The sequence below is a fragment of the Raphanus sativus genome, chromosome 6, assembly GCF_000801105.2.
Source record: "Raphanus sativus cultivar WK10039 chromosome 6, ASM80110v3, whole genome shotgun sequence".
Taxonomy (NCBI): Eukaryota; Viridiplantae; Streptophyta; class Magnoliopsida; order Brassicales; family Brassicaceae; genus Raphanus; species Raphanus sativus.
The window spans coordinates 979,678-999,582 of record NC_079516.1 but is presented as its reverse complement, the minus strand read 5'-3'; the positions used below and the strand labels follow the sequence as shown (position 1 = coordinate 999,582).

Below are 19,905 nucleotides of genomic sequence, written 5' to 3'. Positions count from 1 at the left end.
AATAGAATTGACGAGGCAAACTACCAAGGATAAACTGAAAAGAAACCTACCTGTATTCACCTCTGTTGTATAGATGTGCATGCATATCGTCCAGAATTTTATAGAAAAGCGCTCCCCGCAGCTTAGTTAGCTCAGATCTGACATCTTGAAGCGCACCAACCTAGGTCAAAGTACCAGTATATCTATGAGTACAACATCCAAGTTAACAGTAGATATCTCGAACAAAGATAATCAGAAGTCCCAGATGGAAATTAGATGATACCAGATCCCTTCATCAGGGGTAGATAACAAAACAGTCCTAGAGATCAAATTGACAACTGAATTAGGAAACTACCGTTTGAAGCCCCTCACGCTCAAGCATCAGAGACGACTGAAGATACACTTGAATAGCAGCGTAGAACTGTTTATCAGCAATGAGCTTCTCAATACGAGATGGAACCTGTTCAATGATTCAAAAGGCAAAGCCACAATAAAAGCAGTTTCTTTTAAACAGCACAAAGTAAAAGATAGTAAGTATAAATATTAGAAATATATCAATAGAAGTATCACTACAGAGTGCTATCATGAATGAAGAATAAAACTTCAGAGCAGCGAAAATACATAACAAGCACTGTCCACACAAAAAAAAATCAACAAAGAAAATGTTACGACCGATCCAACAACCAACCTTAGAAATGCCCTCAATTTGATCCAAAAGCGCGATGATGTGCCGCAATGTTACAGAACGGTACCACAGCTGGTGTAACTGTTTATTGCGTGTACCCAAGCTCCTCTTTGCGTCTGCCAAATCATGCTTCAAGTCGCCTAATTTTTCAGTGGACTCACTGAACAATCGCAAGATCTGATGAGGAATAACATTGCAAGGATGGCAAAAGAAGAGAGAATCAGAATCTAAGTTACTTTCACGAATGAACTTTTACTAGATAAATTATTTCTCGACTTTGAATAAAGAAGTCATAGAAGCAGCCATAAGTCAAACACGCAATAAGCCTACAGTAAAAAAGGCTCTATCCAATAGAAAAAAGGGAAGAGGGACCAGATAATAGAAACCTGGGAGTAGTTTTGAATGGCCTTGTTGAAACCACCATGATAAGCATGCACAACTTCATCCACAACCTCCTCGACCACATCACTTTGTTCCTTTAGTAAAAGAACGTCAGTTTCACGGTCTTTCGACGTGAGGATATGGACCACGTGTGGCAAAGAGTCGAAGCGTGCAACAGCCCAGCTCTCATCTATTCGTGCCAGCTCATCCCTAAGGTACTGCAGTAACCATCATCACTTAGACACACACATGTACTCCAAAAACAAAGATCGAGAGCACACTCTTCCTATTAAGGCCGACCATACGGTTATTTGACTTAGCTAGGAGTGAGTGAAGAAAGTGGACTTACATTTTTATCCGAGGGAACAGGCAAACCGTCGAAAAGGCCCATTGCTGGCGGACTATTCTTCGTTTGGCTTGTTTGAACCCAAACGATTATTCCTCAGCACATTCAAATCAGGCTCTCTGTAGCTGAAAGCAAAAGTTCAAAAACCAACACATACGTGAGCTAGAGACGATGCTGTTAACAGGATTACCACGATGAATCACGATGCTACGACGTTGCTCAATTTCAAAAAGAAGCTAATGGAGCGAAGGGATGATACAGTGAGGAGAAGACATTGTAAAATCATCACTCCTTCAACGAAAAGAGAAAGATAGTCCGATACCATGAAAATTCTAGCTTGAAGGCGAGACCATTGGCGTAAACAGAGATTGAGAATAGCAAACAAACACGAAGTGGATCTAAGAGAGAAAAGCTTTCAGCTGCGAATCTAACCTGGGATACGAATACTCCTTCGATTCTGATCAGTGCGTCTCCGATCGCGAAGAAGTTAGTCTAATTCTCGAGCTATGGAGGATCAAATCTAAACGCGTTCTTCTCTCGTTGCAAATTCTTCTAATTCTCCAATTTTTTATTTTAATTTTATTGTGGGAAAATAGATACACAAACAAACAAAAAATTAGACCAACGTTTTTTTCTTCGTTGGACGAAGATTACATGCACACCACCACTACTCCATAATTTCTTTCTCTTATTATAAAGTATAGATACGAAATTTATTAATAGAAAATCTAAAACACACACATATTCGTCTCCGATGTAACTCAACAAAACTCAGGAACAGAATCAATCCATGTTTGATGAGTAGGGATCACTAGAAAAAGGAGGCAACTCTTTTCAGTTTTTTTTTATTTATTTGAAGACTATATCATTGTTCATCAATGCATATCAAGAGGTTGCCTTTAATTAACGAAAGTGTACAAGCCCTACATGTAATTATGTTTGAGATCAGATTAGAGAAGGCAACGTCAAGCGTGCACACAGCACAGTCCACAATGTTTGCTGCTATTTAATTTAGGTTTTCCTGCAATTCAAAAGAAGCTTGGATCACATCTGAGCAACCAGATCATCTCCTTCTGTGGTAGTAGTAGTAGTAGTAGTAGCCACATCATCTCCTCCACTGAGCGAATTCTCCATCCATCTCTTCAACATTTTCAACGCAGCTTGTGGCTGATCCATTGGAACCATGTGTCCCGCATCGTGCACCTGTTTTCATCAAACTCTTTGTTGGTACTACAGAAGACCATCATCAGAACTATAGAAAGACTGGTTTTATGTAAGATAACTCCTGACCTTGAGGAAACTAAGTTGACCATAGCTCCTTAACTTCCCGGCTTCTTCACCATCAACCACAAAGGGAACTTCATTTGTCGCCTGAAAGTTCTCTTTTCCTGACCACTCCATTGCATTCACCCACCTCGAGTTACCTGCTCCAAGTCAAGTATATCATGTACTCTATTGCCAAAGATGATTAACAATTGTATTTTTACTAGTTTAGTTCACAACTATATTCCGTCTATATCATTGTTCTCAAGTTTAAATATAACTAACTATGTTATGTTTTTTGGAACTTACCGAGCCAGTTGCAGATGAGATCATATTCTCCTGCATACACAAGAAGGTTGATTCCATCTTCCAAGAGGGTGGGAATCCCAACCTCGAGATTCCTCATCCAATCCTGTATCATTGCCTGATACACACTAGTACTACACGAGACAAACTCTATGTCCCCAACACCAAGCGACTTTCTCACGGATTGCAGATTCAAGAATTTCTCCATGTCTGAGAAGTCATAGCACAAACTCCCCTCGCACTTCTTCCTGATGTCGTAATACTACACAAGAAATATCATATTACTCTTCGAGTTAAATGCAGAAAGGTCAAACAAGATTGCTTTCTATAAGTGATGGCTGCTCTCGTGGATAGATCAAAGTCTTATTTTTGAAGGAATAGAGAATTCACATGATGTTGCCAGAAACAATATTATATGAAATGTCAATTAGAATTAAAAATTAAATAGTTGTTTTGGACTTACGTTCACTCCACCAGCATGATTCATTACGCCACTGAACAAGGTGTTGCAAACAAGATATGACGCCAAGCAAGAGACTGTTCCATCAGTTCCTGAACAACCCCAAACAACCAAACAAAAAAGCATGGATTCAGTATGTTAAAACACATTGAGCAACTTATAGACATATATTGATAATGAAAATTAGAGTAAGTACCACAAAGCTTAATCGATAGTTCACAAAGTGGCACAATTTTTTTTAAACGATCATGCTCTGCTTGCGTAATCAAACCCATTTCCAAAGCATAGTCAGGATAAGCTGGATACTGGATTGCAGGATTTGTAAGCCCATTTCCAATGGCGAATCCCTGCAAGATTATACTTGTGAATACCAACCTTCCACTAAAACCGTAAGAAAGAGAAACAATCACATGCCTTAAGGTTAATATGAAGCCCCTCTTTAGCCTTGTTTCCTTGATTGACTCGGGCAGCAAAAGCCGGAATGTAATGCCCAGCATATGACTCTCCAGTTATGTAAAAGTCGTTGTCTGTCAGCTTAGGGTGCTCCGCAAAGAAAGCCTTGAGGTAACATGAGGAAAACGTAATCAGTATCTAAAAAAGATTCATCCAAGTCAAAAGCTTGGAATCAAAGTTCTGTATTGACAAAAAAAAATAACTCAAAGGCCAGACCTGCAGAAAATCATACAGATCGTCGCTAACTCCCTTTTCGTCGTGACGTATGTCACTTTTGTCTGTCGTGTAGCTGAAACCAGTCCCAACAGGCTGGTCAACGTACAGGAGATTGGAAACCTGCAACACCAACTCTCATGATCAAGAAAGCTAATGAGAATTGGGGAGATAGTTTATAAAGATCATAATAATACCTGATCCCATCCATACTCATTCCAAGAAAGAGACATGTTCTTATCGATCTTGAAAGGACCGTTCTCATAGAACATAGCCAGTTCACTGCTACATCCAGGCCCTCCTGTCAACCAAATCACAACAGGAGCATCCTTCTTCTTCTTGCGCGACTCAAAGAAGAAGTAGAACATTCTATTCACCACCAATCAAAGAGGAGAACAAAGATTTTAATTGAGAATTTATACTACCACATAAACACACAACCTTAGTCAAAATCTAGCTGCAAATTCTGGATGAAGCATAACAAATCAGATAATAAATCCACATATGTACACAAATTTTTACTAGCAAAAAATGTTCAAGATCAACATAAACACACAACCTAGTGAAGAGCTATAGCTGCAGATTCTGAACGAAGCATAACAAATCAGATACTAATGAACAGATTGGTTACACGATCCGGTGTGAGTAAGCTTGAAGATAGATATAAACCTTGCGCCTTGAGATTTCGGGAGCTTATAGTAACCAGCACGATGACCTAAATCCTCGACGGTAGCGTCGCCGCCATCGCTATCGGATACAATATTCGGGAATCTGAAGCTCCGTTCGACAATCGAAGGCACCGCCTCCTCCTCGGAAGCGAGAGGCGAGTCGCCGGCATCGATCACGTTCACGTCGAGCTTGGGAAAAAGGTTAAGCTCGCGGATCAGCTTCTCCGCGCGCGATGACGGCAAGTTCGATATCTCGAAGGTGCGATCGTTCAATAGGAGGGATGAAGACGGTGATGTACACGCGATGAAGACGACGAAATGGAAGAGGAGGGAGAGGAAAGTTTGTTTCTCCATTTTCGTTTGTTTGTTTTCACTGTGCTTTTTCTTTTTTGAGATTGTATACGAGGAAGGAGAAGGTGTACACGTGGCGAGAAAGTATTAGAAGGGTCTTCTGAACGTGCTGGGGGCTAATTTGGGAATATCAAGAGAGTATTGAGTGGAGATCTGTTACGCGAAAATAGCGAATAAGGATAATCAACGGTTAGGCACGCGAGTTGAATGCGAAGCAATATAGATGGATGTGGGTCCCATAGATATAACAAGGAGAAAGAAAAAAAATAAATCCGACCTGCCGGAATCGAACCAGCGACCTAAAGATTTCTTTGGGAGAACCCACTACAGTCTTCCGCTCTACCAACTGAGCTAAGGTCGGTTTGATAAACTAGCAAACTATAGTTTATATATACGTTAAGATACACGCAAATGGGCCAAACCTCTCTTAGTGGGCTTAACTAAAAGGGAAAGATAGTACTCTTAACCAAATCGAAAAGAATCTAAGCTGGATAAAACCAAGCCTATACCACCAGTGACAGCAAAATAAGCTCATACAACAGCTGAAGGCAACTTAAGCCCATATATTAGAAAAAGGAACTGGTCTAATAACTTTGAATTTAGTAATTTAATTTGACTTTTGTCCGGTTTAATCTAGTCTTCAAATTTCGTTAAAAGTCTTCACCAGAGCAAAAAAGTTGACAAGTTTTTCATCTGCCGTACGAAACACCACTACTCCTCCACTTTGGTTTTACATTTCGTCGAAGAGTTCCGACAGATTGGTAATCATTAATCAACGCTTCCAACGCTAGACACGTGTCAACAAGATTGTCTAACTCTCCACGTGGCATGACCTCAACCACCTGCCTGAACGGTTATGTTATCTTTCCCTCCACAAATGGACCCCCTACTTTGCCTTGCTCTAAGCTTCCGTAGACAGATGCTTTGATCCTTTGGAATCTTCCACTAGTTTCAGTCTTCACGCATCTAATAGTAAACTGCAAACGTCGTCGTTTCGTTTGCTTCATTCCCTTCTCCGCCTTACCTTTTTCCTTTTTAGCTTCGTTGCTGCTCTCAGAAACATACATCACTCGGAAAGTTCAATTTTCAATTGTTCATTATTTTAATTAAAAGTATATAATTTAAATAAATAATTTATTGTGATGAGGGCGTTGAACTCGCGGCTAGTTCTGATCGACATCAACAGCTCGTGGCAAGCATCGCGACGGTTAATCTCCGCAACCGCAACCGCTTTTTCATCCTCCTCCTCCTCATCCTCCTCCTCATTCCGTCGAACACGTGGCGCGCGTCAGAGGATCGCTTCATCGAAATCTCCGGCGTCTCCTTCCCCGATCCGAAGACCTTCCGATAAATTCAGCTTCGATGCTCGGCCGCCTCCAGCCGATTCAGATACCTCCGGCCCGATCTCGACGGTGGAGCTCGACGCCTTCCTCGAGATCCTCCCTCCGGCGACGAGGAAGGAGCTAATCAAGCACGAGTCCCTCGGCGAACTGATCGAGGTGGTGATGGATCTAGGGAGGAAGCCACTCGCTAGATTCCCTACCGGCGATTGGGTGATCTCAGAGACGCCTGTGACGCAGCAAGATCTGAAGCTCGCCGTATCAAAGGTGTGGTGGTGTCTCTCTGATACTGTTTATAATAAGTGTCTCTGATTAGTGATTGAAATGTTTTTTTCGATATAGGTTGGTGACTTCTCGGATGATAACCGATCAGGGATTAACAGATCGTTACATCGTATAAGCGCGATACGTAACCGTAAACTCCAGATAATTGGTCTGACGTGTCGAGTGGGACGAGTTGTATCCGGAAGTGCGGAGATCATAAGGGACTTGATAGAAGGAGGAGGATCCATCTTGGTCATAGGCTCTCCTGGTGTTGGCAAAACAACTTTAATCAGGTACGTAACCTTGAATGTTTACATGTGATTATCGTTACATGTCACGTGACAAGGTCGGTTTTGGTATTTTTTGTATTTAGAGAAATCGCACGGATGTTAGCTGATGAACACAGGAAACGTGTGGTGATCGTTGACACGTCAAATGAGATCGGTGGTGACGGTGATGTTCCTCACTCTGGTATCGGTCGTGCTAGGCGGATGCAAGTTCCGAATGTGAATCTACAGCACGATGTTATGATCGAGGCGGTTGAGAATCATATGCCTGAGACTATCATTATCGATGAGATAGGAACAGAGCTCGAGGCGTTAGCTGCTAGTACTATTGCTCAGAGAGGAGTTCAGCTTGTTGCAACTGCTCATGGGATGACTATTGATAATATAATCAAGAATCCTTCGTTGCAGCTTCTTATTGGTGGTATCGAGGTTGTGACCTTAAGAGACTACAACTAACTATGCTTCGTTTCTGCTCTAACTTAACTTGTTTTTTTTGTCTAAAACAGAGTGTGACTCTTGGTGATGAAGAAGCAAGGAAACGAAAAGTGCAGAAGACAATTCTGGAGAGAAAAGGACCTCCAACGTTTACTTGTGCTGTAGAGATGATATCGAGAACCGAGTGCCGTGTTCATCAGAGGCTAGATGTAACCGTTGATGCTATACTAGCGGGTAAGCTAACTTAGAACAGTTTACTTCTTCAGAGTGAAACCAAACCGAATGAACTTTTTTTTTATTGTAGGGAAATCCGCTCCATGTGAGATCCGTAAACTTCGTGGTGGAGAAGATGATGTTCCTCATAAGCTAGTGACTCCCATTCCTTTGGAGAGTCTTGAAGAGGAGCCTGCACCATTGCTCAACATAGATTTTGCAAGTGAAGTGCTGTCTGACGACGAAGATGAAGACTTAGACTTTCTTCCCACTCCGTATAAGAAGGCCAGCAGTAACATATCCAAGAGCCAAAGAAGTTCACCTGTTCATGTTTATACTTACAATGTAAAGAGCATGATCTTATCTACCCCTAGCTTTTTTTGTTTTAAGGAGCAACCAAAGATACTAACTATGTATATATGGACATCTGTTCTTGTGATTTAGGTACTTGAAGCTGATCTTCTTCAAGTAGCCGAAGTTATGGGGCTAGAAGAAGACATAGAAGTGACAGATGATGTTGGAGAAGCAGATGTCATTCTAGCCTCAAGTTCGGAACTGAAACAGAATCCATCAATCCGTCGTGTTGCCAAATTACACAAGCTACCAATATTTGTCATTAAGGTATCCTTCTTCTTTCATGACTAATGATAATGATGATGATTCACTGCATTATTATGTTTCACTAGTTTGACTAATCTATTGCTCCCTGTTAAACACCTTGCAGTCAACTACAATGGCTCAGATGGTCAAGGCAGTTCGAATGATCCTTGGGAGAGAATCGTTTGGCTCAGCCCCTATAACCATAGAGAAATCTTCCGTTGATGATATCGAGATCAAAGATGATGCTCCAGAGAGCAAACCCAGTTTAGAAGAACTTGATGCCCTCGAGGTAAGAACGATCATCTCTTAGTTCCCTAGGACTTATGCAGTCTCATGTTACAAAAGGCTCGATACAGTTTATAGTGACTATAGGTTAGAGACACTTGCGAGTATACTTACTGGTTTTATATCTCTGTTTCTGAAAAACGCAGGAGGTTCGTCTAGCAATCGAATACATAGTAATCCCGGGAGGTGAACCAGTGGAGCTTCTTCCTAGACGTTCAGACATAATAGTCCGACAGCTAGAGCTGGTAGAGAGTTACCAACTCGCGGTGGAGAATCTCGGCACTCACCTTAACCCGCGGCTTCAGATACTTCCTCGTCGTTCCACCAAGAAAATGTTGCCATCTTCATCCGCAAAGAAAGCAGCAGATGATAACATGGGGAAAACCGCTACTCGTCTTCCTTTCCTCGAGGATTGAAGTCTCTAACTCAACGTATGGATCCCTATCTATACAACATTGCAGACACTCGTGAACATTTGTACATTCAGTGTAAGTAATATGTTAATGTTGTTGGTCAATGGTCATTGTTAGTTTGTTACTCATTTGCAATGTATATTACAACTCCAATGCTCTGTCTCCTTTAAATATTCACATGGGTAACTGTAATGTTGAGCAAAAATGAAAAAAAAGGGTGCAATCTGTAGATATATATTTACTCTGCATTTTTATATTTTTGTTTGCTTTTAAAGTACATAAGAAACAAAAGACCAAAACTAAAGCTTAGAACACAAAACAAACCCCCTCTTTTGTCTTATCATGGAAGAGGGACCAGGCTTGGAACGTACACGTAGCCGCAAAGGAAAGAGCGAAAGCTGCAAGTCTCGGTGTCTCGTCCTGTCTCACTTCCTTCTATAAGCCCACTCTCATCAATTTCGTATAGAGTGAACAAAACACGAAACGTATCACGCTCTCCTTCAGTTCTCTCGCACCAAGCGGTGATACGTTTCTGCTTGCCGATGAAGTACACCAGTGGAGCCATTTCAGTACAGAACGGTAACGCCGGAACATCAGGTCGAGACACACTGAAATACTTGGTGAACGAGACATCCACATCAGTCAACTTGTTCGTAACCCACACCACAATCACCCTCGACTCTTCGTCTTGCTGTAGCAAAGACAATCTATCTCCCTCGAAACAAGCCAGATAATGATCGTAAGCGGAACGAGGACAGTAGCATACGTTCTTGAATCTCTCAACGGAGAAATCAAAACCTAGAATGAACCTTCCCTCCTTCTGAGCAAGCCAGTACATGTTACCCATCGCAGCCACACCTTTGCACGCGATATCCACATGCCAATCAACCTTCGCGTCGAGAGTCCTCCACGAACGAGTCTTGCACTCGTAAACCTCGACCTGTGGCTCACCACAATAATCAAAATACCAATGATCATCCCGTCGATCAGAAAACCTCAATATCTTGTAACCACCGTCACGAGACTTCTTCTTGCTGTCGTATCCAATCCCGTAGTAATCAGAAGTAGTGAAACACTTCGACGGTTTAATCCACCTGATCTGCCTCAGGACCGGGTTCCAAATCGCGAGGTGTACGTATCTTTCTTCCTCCCGCGAACCCCAACGACCACACATACATAACATGAGCCCGTCGCAGTGAACCATAGTATCGATCTTGTACGGTGGCTGGAACGCGTTTGGGATTGGTGTCTCGGAGAGTGTTCTTGTCACCGGATCCAAGATCTGTATCGTATCGACGGTTCTCATGAATCTTTTCGGGGAGCGATCGAGGTGGTTGTAGATGAATCTCTTGTTGGTGATGAGAGCGTACCATTTCTTGCACGTTGGTTTTGCTCGGACTAGAGATTTCGCCGGAGTTCTGTAGAGTATCTCTTCTATTAACTCCGGTGGCAGCGTCGACAACGACCAAGAACGCTTTGAAGAAGCCATGATCGCGCGGAAAGATTTGAATCGGAGAAGTTTCTTCCATCAGTTTGTGTTTCTATATAAACGAGCAAAACGGTTAAGATTCAACCGAACCAAAAATAATAATTTTTTTTTTCTAACTAATTGAAATTGATTAACCAGAACGAAGTGAACCGGTTAAGGTTCCGTAAACCAAGAGAACCATGCCTTTCTTTCTTATTTTGAATTTTCCCTCCGGAATTCAATCTAATAATAATCTGAGCACCTTTATCGGCACTTCTTAAGCCACTTCTTAGGTAATAAATCGCGAAATTTAAATCAAAAATGGTTAAAAACGAAACAGACGTATGTTAATTAAGAAGTGTTTCATGTGGGTTCTTAAGGACATGTGTCAATTAGGGACAAAACAAAATGTCTCTTGTCTCTCTTTGTTTTGCGATGCATTTGCTCAAAATCAATATTCTCTTCTTCTGGATTTTGATAAAGAAGAAGAGTTTTCGAAGACGATTTCATGGGTTTTCGATTCCAATCTCATGATGGATGGTTCGGCGGAGACAGTTGACCGGTTCCGTTTCCGGCGAGTAATCTCCTGGAACGTCGCCGTCTGGGTTCGGAGAAATTGCAGAGCAGGAGCTTAAGCAGTACGACGGCTCCGATTCAAAGCTCATGCTTATTGAATCCAACCTAAGTTCTCTCTATGACTCTATTCCATGAACACACTTCGTTTCATATATAAGTGTTCAAGCAGGACCTTTTTGTCAAACTATTTTTTGCATTTCCTATGTTGCTAATTTGCATTAATTTTTCAGGATGATGAGACTTCTAGCTAGGACTCTATATGATGATAATCTTACTACGTTAAGCGATAATCAGAAGAAAAATCTGCAAAAGGTGACAACAGTTGAGGGAATAACTTTGTGGTGCTGGAAGCTCTTATGAGGTTTGTGTGCATCTATCCCCGTAAAGAGGTATGTGTGCAATGTAAAGAGGCGTCAGCGCCAAAGACTCCAGTTTGCAGAGGTCTGCGTATAAACAGTCTAAAGAAAGTGTTCTGAGCTTTCAAAGTCAAGATTCTCTTTTGATTGTTTGGTCTGTGGAATTCAATCTCTTATAAAGATTTTGTCTTTTCAAGTGATGATAGTTTGTGTTGTTTTAGGTGGACCTTTGCTGTTAATGGAGCTTGTGTTTTTGTTGAGAGGAGTTCCTTCACTAAGTGGCTCTCTCACCCATGGGTCTTCTTCGTGGGAGTGAATCTCTTTTCGCCGCTTAATCAGTAATGTGTTGTTCATTTATATTTTGTTTGGATTTGCAACAGAAATCATTCTCCAAAGGAGTTAATATATAAAGTTTGGAAGTGAGAAGGATAGCAAGGAGTTTTGTGATTCGTTTGAGGAATGGAGAAACGATGCTCTTGTTCGAGGTATGTATGCTTTGACTCCACAGATTCAGTTGCTTTATGTGCCTACAGCATACTCCTCCTTGATTATGTCTTGTCATGCGTCTGTTTATAGGATCATCCACAGTTTCAGCTAGTAAAAGCAAGTTTGACGATAAGATTGAGACGTCCTCGGCCAAAATGTATTTCCACTTCTATGGACAGCTTCTTCATCAGCAAAACATGCTACAAGATTATGTGAGGACAGGTAAAATTATATGGCCTTATATGTATCTACCAATTTATTTACTAAGAAACAACATAAAGTATTTACCAATAATCTGCATATTTTTTATTGTATTTTAACATTGTCTTTTACTCTAAAAATAATAATAAAAAATGCTAAGAACTCAAAATTTTGTCCCAGCAATAATGATGCTCTAATGTTGTTGTTCTTATTCTGTGGACCCCTCGATGAGGATTGTCATACAAAAACCAAAACCAATGTTTATTTCAGTAACATCTATACAGCACCGAGGAAAATCAACGACATACAAAGACCAAATTTACTAAAGCTTAAAACAACCATGTGGTCAATTGAGTGGATATCGTTATATTGCAGTAAGATCAACAAAAAAGAAGAAAGACTAAAACGACCCTAATCATGCATGCATAAAACTTAGAACCCAAGAAAAGAAAATTACTCTTAAATTATTTTTATAGAAAATTACCCCTATAAAATATTTAGGGTAATTTTTTTTTTGGTTCTAAGTTTTCTGTATGCATGGTTTAGAGTAATTTTATTTTCTGGGGGTCTAAGTTTTCTGTAGTTAGGCCATGTTCGTTTGTACATCTGAGAGATGCATCCAGATGGTCCATCTAGATGCCTTATCCAGATGCTCCACCTGGATGTTGTTCGTCTCTGCATTTCGTTTATCCATCTAGATGAATCATTTCAATGCAACTACATTTGTTTGCTTTTTTTTCAACTTACATCTACATCGAGATGAACTTGTTACTAAAATAATTAAAATATACTTGTTTTAAAAAAATTGGCAGAAATTTGCATTTTCTAAATTTTGGCAGAAAATTACGTTTTTCCGGTTTTAACGGGAAATTGCATTTTTCAGTTTTGACGAGAAATTGTGTTTTCCGGTTTTGACGAGAAATGATGGTTTTCGGTTTTGGCGGGAAATTGCATTTTCCGGTTTTGGCGGGAAATTGCGTTTTCCCGGTTTTGGCGGGAAATTGCGTTTTCCCAGTTTGGCGGAAAATTGTGTTTCCCGATTTGGCGGGAAATTTCGTTTTCCCGGTTTTGGCGGAAAATGCGTTTTCCCGGTTTTGGCGGGAAATTGCGTTTTCCCGGTTTTGGCGGAAAATTGTGTTTCCCGATTTTGGCGGGAAATTTCGTTTTCCCGGTTTTGGCGGGAAATTACGTTTTCCCGATTTTGACGAGGAATTGTGCTTTCCGGTTTTGGCGGAAATTGCATTTTTTCCGGTTTTGACGAAAAATTGTTTTTCCGATTTTGGCAGAAAATTGCGTTTTTCTCGGTTTTGGCGGGAAATTACGTTTTCCCAATTTTGGCGGGAAATTATGTTTTCCTGGGTTTGGCGGGAAATTGCGTTCCTGGTTTTGGTGGGAAATTACGTTTTCTTGGTTTTGGCGGAAAATTACGTTTTCCAGTTTTGGCGGGAAATTAAGTTTTTTCAGTTTTGACGAGAAAATGTGTTTTCCGATTTTGGCGGGAAATTGTGTTTTCTCGGTTTTGGCGGGAATTATGTTTTCCCGGTTTTGGCGGAAAATTGCGTTTTTCGGTTTTGACGAGAAATTGTGTTTTTCGGTTTTGACGGGAAATGGTGGTTTTGATTTTGGCGGGAAATTACGTTTTCCCGATTTTGGCGGGAAATTGTGTTTTTCCGATTTCGACGAATAATTTTGGCGGGATATTACGTTTTTGATTTTGGCGGGAAATTATGTTTTCCGATTTGGCGGGAAATTACGTTTTCCTGGTTTTGACGAGAAATTGTGTTTTCCGATTTTGATAGAAAATTGCATTTTCGGTTTTGGCGAAAATCTTTTTTGTTTGACATAAAAAAATATCAAATTTTTGGTGAAGACTCACCTTCACCCAGATGCTCCGTGAAGACTCACCCTCATTTGGATGAGAATTTGAGCTGAGTTTTCATAATTGCAGTTGGGTGATCCATCTGGATGTATCATTTTAATGTACAAAACGAACATCAACTTGCATCTTCACCCAGATGGATCATCCAGATGAACAAACGAACAGCACCTTAGTACTCAGATTAGAAAGCTATGACCTTCTGGGGGTCATATGGTTTGTTTCTAAGTATGAGAAAAGCATACACTTCAACTAGTTATATGGTCAACCAGACAACATAATATACATGAGGAGAAAAAATGAATTTTCCTGAATCCTATAACAATAAACTATTGCATTTCATGAATTTTTCTGTGTTTGTTATACTGGTCTATCTTGTAGGATCTCTAGACTGATATGGTCACCATGTTCTGCATGCGAGGACTATAAGGATGTTATGTAATTGTACACCTTTGCTCTATTTAAATACGTGCCATCAAAGTTTCAAAAAAAAATTTATTGCTTAAATAAAAAATACAAATGAAAGAGTGAAGACAGTGAACCATATGTATCAATGTATCATAAGTTTTGTTGCAAGTATACAACTGTGAACCATAGCCTAAACCGTTTCAAGATGGGAAACCACTGTCAGTTCAGTAACATCATTACAGTGCGGAAGATCAACAAAAAAAGAGAGAGAGTAAAAGTCTACAACTAAAGCTTATAAGAACATGAAACAAACTCTCTTTCTCTTTATATCATGGAAGAGGGATTAGACTTGGAACGTACACGTAACCGCAGAGGAAGGTGCCAATATAGTCATTATCCTCGTGTCGTTCTGTCTCATGTTGAGCAACTACACCACCCTCATCAATCTCATAAAGAATGGTGCAAACAGGAAGTCTACCACCTTCAAGTACTACCACGTTCTCGCACCATGCCACGATACGTTTGCTCTTGGCAATGTAGTACACCGGATGACTAGCAGTTTCTGATCTATCGATCCGTAACCACGGAAGACCAGGGCTGACCACACGGAAATATTTGGTAAACGAGACATCATCAGGCAGCTTGCTTGAAACCCACACCTCGATAACACTTGGTACTTCTTTATCTTGTAGTAGCAAAGACAATCTATCTCCATCGAAACAGCTCAAGTAATTGTTCTCATCATCATAATTATAAGGAGGACAAAACCATACCTCCATGAATGTTTCAGCGGTGAAATCGAAACCTAGAATAAAGCTTTCGACCTCCTCCTCCTCCTCATCCTCCTCCTCCTCCTCATGAAAAAACCTATGAGCAAGCCAGTACATGTTCCCCATAACAGAGACACCTTGGCACCTGAAGTCTACGGACCAATCAACCTCGGCATCATCAAGAGTTCTCCAAGAACTCGTCCCGCAGTAATAAATCTCAAAATAACGGCGATCAGAAAACCTCAGGATCTTGTAACCATCTCGATACTTGTTAATACCATAACCAATCCCGTAGTGATCAGAAGTCGTGAAACGTGTCGAGGGCTGGATCAACGCGATGTGCCTCGTGAGGGGGTTCCAAAGAGAGAGGGTGACGAATCTTGATGCCATGTCGCTACACATACATAACATGAGCCCGTCGCAGTGAACCATGGCTGTAATATTATCTACAGGTTGGAGCTCGTACGGGATTGGTGTCTCTGAGCGTGTTCTCCTCACCGGATCCATGATTTGCACCGTCTCGTCGATTCTCAGGAACCGTCTCTGTTCCGGGAAACGACGCAAGTGCTCGTAGATGAACCTCTTGTTGTCGATGAGATGGCGCCATTTCTTGCACGTCGGTTTTGATCGGAGTAGAGATTCAGCGGGAGTTCTGTGGAATATTTCTTCTATCAAATCGAGTGGCAGCGATGACAACGACCATGAACGCTGTGAAGACGCCATGAGCGGAGAGCGCTCTGAAAGATTCGAGTAGTTTCTTGATTAATTTTTCTTTGCTTTATTATATATAAAGAAAGTGCATGGTTCTTTTTACCGTTAAAACCGTTAATGATTCAACAAAAACCAAACATGAATCTTTTTAAGCTAACTCATTGATTTAATAAAGCAAGTGAACCGGTTAAAGTTAAACCGAACTAAATTGGTTATAATTCGTAGACCAAACAAATCAAAGGAACAACTAAAATTTGCGGGAATTTTAAAGGCATCACGTATAATATGATTTAGGGTAATTTTCTTTTTTTGGGTTCTAAGTTTTTTAAATAAAAATTAATTAATTATAAATTAAAAACTTTAAATAGGTTCACTACTGTCTTCATTTTTAAATTTGAGAAAACACTATTCATAAACTCATTTTTCCCTTCAAAATGGTGCATCATTTAAAATGGTCTTACCCGTGTGGGACAAATCAGTTTTGTCTGCATTTTTGTGGTTTGACAACACTAACAACTTATATGCATTATTTCACATTCAAATTAAATCAGTTTTTGACATATGAATATACTACATTGTAGTACTCATTGTGAGCTTTTTATCCTGTGATGACTACCACTTGTTTGGCAGGAAAAGCCAGCGGAAAACTCAAAAAATTAAGCTTGTCAAAAACTGTGTTCCAACAATGAATCCTTGAGTGAAAAACAGAGAAAAAGTGTTAGAGAATAAGAAAGATTAAGAGAGTGAAAACCTGAGTAAGAATCTCAACAAGGGACTGATTATCATTGTTCCGAAAAGAACTTTCATATTAGTAGCACTGTATTATGTTTCATAAGTTTTGTTGAAAATGATACAACTATGAATCATAGCCTATACCCTTTCAAGGTTGTCTTACGAAAACCAGTGTCAGTTTTCCCTCCGGAATTCAATCTAATAATAATATGTTAATGTTGTTAATCATTTTAGCTTGTTACTATACTTTGTAATACAAATGTTTTTTTTCAGAAAAGTGTCACAAACGCAATGTTCTACTCTTTATATGTAAATAGAATTTAATCAAACTTTACTACGAAATGATTTTTTCTCTTTTTCTTTTTTTTTTCTCAAATTGAGATAAAAGCACTTTTCCAATAAGTTGCATTTTTAGTTATACCAAAACCAATGTCTCAGTAACATTTATTACGGTACAGAAAATCAACAACATACAAAGAATTAAAATATAATAAAGCTTAAAACAACCATCTTCTCTTATATCTACCTCTTATCATGGAAGAGGGACCAGGCTTGGTTTGTAGACGTAGCCACAACTGAAGGTGACAATACAATCATCCCAGTAGTGCTGTGCTGTCACAAATGGATTACTTACCCCACCGTCATCAATTTCACAAATAATCAAGCAAGTAGAAAACATAGTATACCATGTGATGATATGTTCGTGCTTGGCAATGCAGTATACCGGATGAGCCCAAAATGTAAGGTAATGAAACGCTGGGAGATCAGAGCTGGACACACTGAAATATTTGGCAAACGTGACATTCCCAACAGCCAGATTGCCCGAAACCCACACCTCGATCGTACTTGGATAGTCTTGGTTTTGTTGTAGCAAAGACAGTTTATCCCCATCGAAGCAGCCTAGATAGTTATTATCATAAGGGAGATGATGAAAAAAGCATATGTCTTTGAATGTCTCAACGGAGAAATCAAAAGCTACAATGTAGTTTATAGTCTTCTTCTTGACAAGCCAATACATGTTACCCACGATAGAGACACCATGGTCCCAGGGATATGCTTCCGAATCAAACTTGGAATCAACAAGTGTTCTCCACGATTTTGACATGCACTCGTATATCTCGACCACTGCTTCACAATAGTGATTAGCTGAAAACATCAAGATCTTGTAATTACCTCGAGGCTTGTTAACGTCGTATCCGATCCCGAAGTTATCACCCATCCGAGCGAGCTTATGCTTGACCACGTTGAAATTCCTTGTGAGGGGATTCCAAAGGGCGATATTGTGGAACATAAAATATTTCTTGTCACTCCAGACACACAACATGAGTCCATCGCACTGAACCATGGCCATGACATTTGATATCGAATGTTGGAGCTCGTCTGGGATTGGTGAGTCTGAACGTGTTCTGTTCACCAGGTCCAAGATTTGTACCGTCTGATCAGCTCTTAGGAATCTTTCCGGGGAGCGACGCCAGTGTTCGTAGATGAACCTCTTGTCCTTGATGCATGGCCGGCGCAGAGGGCAAGCCACCCAAGCAACGGATTAGGGCATCCAAATTAGTGGGGCATATTTTTCTAAAAAAAATTAGTTGTATCTATCAGTAAATAAATTTTGTAGGTTTTCTTGTTAAAATATAATTTACTAGGCATTTTTAGTTAGAATAAAATTTGTTAAATCTCTAGTTATAATTTCTCTTGAATTCAGATTTGAACAATTCCAAAATTGTGAATTTGTTTTTGGATTTTTGTTTAATTTTTAAAAGGTTAATAGATGCAAGCGAAGATATTTTAAAGGTATCATGTTTGAATGTAGAAGTTTCTTTAAGAAATGTTAAGCTTTCATATATAATTGGTGACGATTTGTTTAAGAAACTTAAAATTCTTCGATAATCAATGTCCAAAAAAGTTCGAAACACAAACTGTTTATCGCATATTTTGGTGTATTCACCACAGCTGAGAGAAATTTTTCGAAATTGATGCTAATAAAGATTTATTTGTGGTCTTCCATATAACTAGAAAAAATTAAATGGGTTAGTTATATTATCATTTGAAATGGTTATGGTTTACAAACTTGACTATATGATTCTAATTGATGATTTTGTAGAAAAAATATAAGTAAAATTATATTTCTAACAATAAGCGTATATAATATCACTGTTTTATAAACGGTTTGTAGGTTTTGATTTTCTTTAATGAATATTTACATTATTTTTCACTGATTTGTGATATTGATAAAATTTGTACAAGAGCATAATTTTAAATTTTGATTTGGGCAGTATCAAAGGTTAATCCGGCACTGCCTTGATGAGATCATTCCACTGTTTACATGTCGCCTTTGCTCGGACCAGAGACTTTGCCGGAGTCCTGTAAAGTATTTCTTTTGTCAAATCGAGTGGCAGCGTTGAAAAAGAAGCCAAGGACGAACGCTCTGAAAGAGTTGGAAATAGGTTTATGAGGATGTGCTTTATGATTGGTTGGTGATTTGATGGGACAGTAACATGTGGTCACTAACTTAATATATACTGATTTAAAAATGCCAAGCAATAGTTAGGAAAGGTATGACTTGATGGATCAATACCATATGGTCAACCAAGATAATATACAGAAGGAATGGAGAGTAGTAAAACAAGAAAATAGATTTCCTTTGACCAACCAACAATAAACAAACTATTGCAAATGATTTCATTTGTTTGTTTTCAAATTGCGCAAAAATCTATTTCCCAATCATTTGCAAAACAAAAAGAATTATATGTATCATAAGTTTTGGAAGTATACAACTGTGAACTATAGAACTTAATGATAGTGGGTGCATAAAGTAAAGAAAGACATTTCCTCGGTGCACTAAATAGAGTTTTTTACAGTTACATAACTAAATTACGTAATTTTACTGAAAATATGAAAACACAGAAATATAGTGGCTGCATCATGCACCAAAATTTTTGATTTGATTGGTTGTTCGTGATAATTTGATAAATCCGGATATTCATAAGTCTTCGAAACAAATCAAATATTAAATATCAATATCAGTTAAAAATGGTAAGTACACTAACAATTTCAGTCGTAGATTCGGTCCGCTCCATTTTTTATACAAATAGAAGTAAATCTACGATTAAATAGAAAGTTGAAATGTATAATTTTATATAAATCTTATTTTAGTATTTAATTTTACTTATAAAATTACTTATAAAAGAATTAAATTAAGAAAGAAATATAAAATTTCTATAAAAACTAAAAAAAAATTTGAGATGATGTTTATAATTAATTAACTTAAAAAATTTATAGAACATATAGTCACTAGTTTTTAATTTTTGTTTTTATATTATGCGAGAGATATTTTCGAAACAAACTTATATAGTTTTCTAGATTTAGTTGTATTGAA

At 39.1% G+C, this 19,905-nt stretch overlaps 5 protein-coding genes, 1 long non-coding RNA gene, 1 other non-coding gene and 1 pseudogene across 8 annotated transcripts; 2 read left to right on the top strand and 6 right to left on the bottom strand.

Annotated features, from left to right (window-relative positions):
* Nucleotides 1-2,042, bottom strand: part of LOC130496819 (exocyst complex component SEC8-like) — a 5,304-nt pseudogene extending 3,262 nt beyond the window's left edge.
* Nucleotides 2,043-2,210: 168 nt separating this feature from the next.
* Nucleotides 2,211-5,156, bottom strand: LOC108812015 (serine carboxypeptidase-like 49). Its single transcript, XM_018584148.2, has 9 exons — nt 4,756-5,156; nt 4,284-4,455; nt 4,090-4,209; nt 3,835-3,978; nt 3,617-3,767; nt 3,424-3,512; nt 2,964-3,222; nt 2,682-2,815; nt 2,211-2,594 (listed from the first exon to the last, which is right to left on the bottom strand). The coding sequence occupies exons 1-9, from the start codon at nt 5,106-5,108 to the stop codon at nt 2,436-2,438; spliced, it is 1,581 nt and encodes a 526-aa protein (XP_018439650.1). The 5' UTR covers nt 5,109-5,156; the 3' UTR covers nt 2,211-2,435.
* Nucleotides 5,157-5,376: 220 nt separating this feature from the next.
* Nucleotides 5,377-5,466, bottom strand: TRNAY-GUA (transfer RNA tyrosine (anticodon GUA)). Its single transcript is given in 2 exon segments — nt 5,377-5,412; nt 5,430-5,466. It is a non-coding gene; the product is annotated as a tRNA-Tyr (tRNA).
* A 334-nt stretch (nt 5,467-5,800) lies between these two features.
* LOC108835855 (protein SEEDLING PLASTID DEVELOPMENT 1) lies at nt 5,801-9,177 on the top strand. The gene is made up of 8 exons (XM_056989753.1): nt 5,801-6,712; nt 6,788-7,002; nt 7,083-7,425; nt 7,503-7,665; nt 7,736-7,989; nt 8,089-8,265; nt 8,369-8,533; nt 8,676-9,177. Exons 1-8 carry the CDS (start codon nt 6,248-6,250, stop codon nt 8,943-8,945), a joined length of 2,052 nt encoding a protein of 683 aa, XP_056845733.1. The 5' UTR covers nt 5,801-6,247; the 3' UTR covers nt 8,946-9,177.
* Nucleotides 9,178-9,282: 105 nt separating this feature from the next.
* Nucleotides 9,283-10,442, bottom strand: LOC108835856 (F-box protein At3g08750). Its single transcript, XM_018609079.2, has one exon. It carries the CDS (start codon nt 10,429-10,431, stop codon nt 9,283-9,285), a length of 1,149 nt encoding a protein of 382 aa, XP_018464581.1. The 5' UTR covers nt 10,432-10,442.
* Nucleotides 10,443-10,801: 359 nt separating this feature from the next.
* Nucleotides 10,802-12,142, top strand: LOC130495470 (uncharacterized). Of its 2 annotated transcripts, none has more exons than XR_008934741.1 (3): nt 10,802-11,427; nt 11,564-11,827; nt 11,919-12,142. It is a non-coding gene; the product is annotated as an uncharacterized LOC130495470 (long non-coding RNA). The 2 variants fall into 2 exon arrangements; XR_008934742.1 differs by having other exon boundaries at nt 10,802-11,496.
* Nucleotides 12,143-14,642: 2,500 nt separating this feature from the next.
* Nucleotides 14,643-15,806, bottom strand: LOC130496562 (putative F-box only protein 15). The gene has a single exon (XM_056988703.1). It carries the CDS (start codon nt 15,804-15,806, stop codon nt 14,643-14,645), a length of 1,164 nt encoding a protein of 387 aa, XP_056844683.1.
* Nucleotides 15,807-17,058: 1,252 nt separating this feature from the next.
* LOC108807552 (putative F-box only protein 15) lies at nt 17,059-17,877 on the bottom strand. Its single transcript, XM_018579832.1, has one exon. It carries the CDS (start codon nt 17,875-17,877, stop codon nt 17,059-17,061), a length of 819 nt encoding a protein of 272 aa, XP_018435334.1.
* Between the last annotated feature and the right edge of the window lie 2,028 nt (nt 17,878-19,905).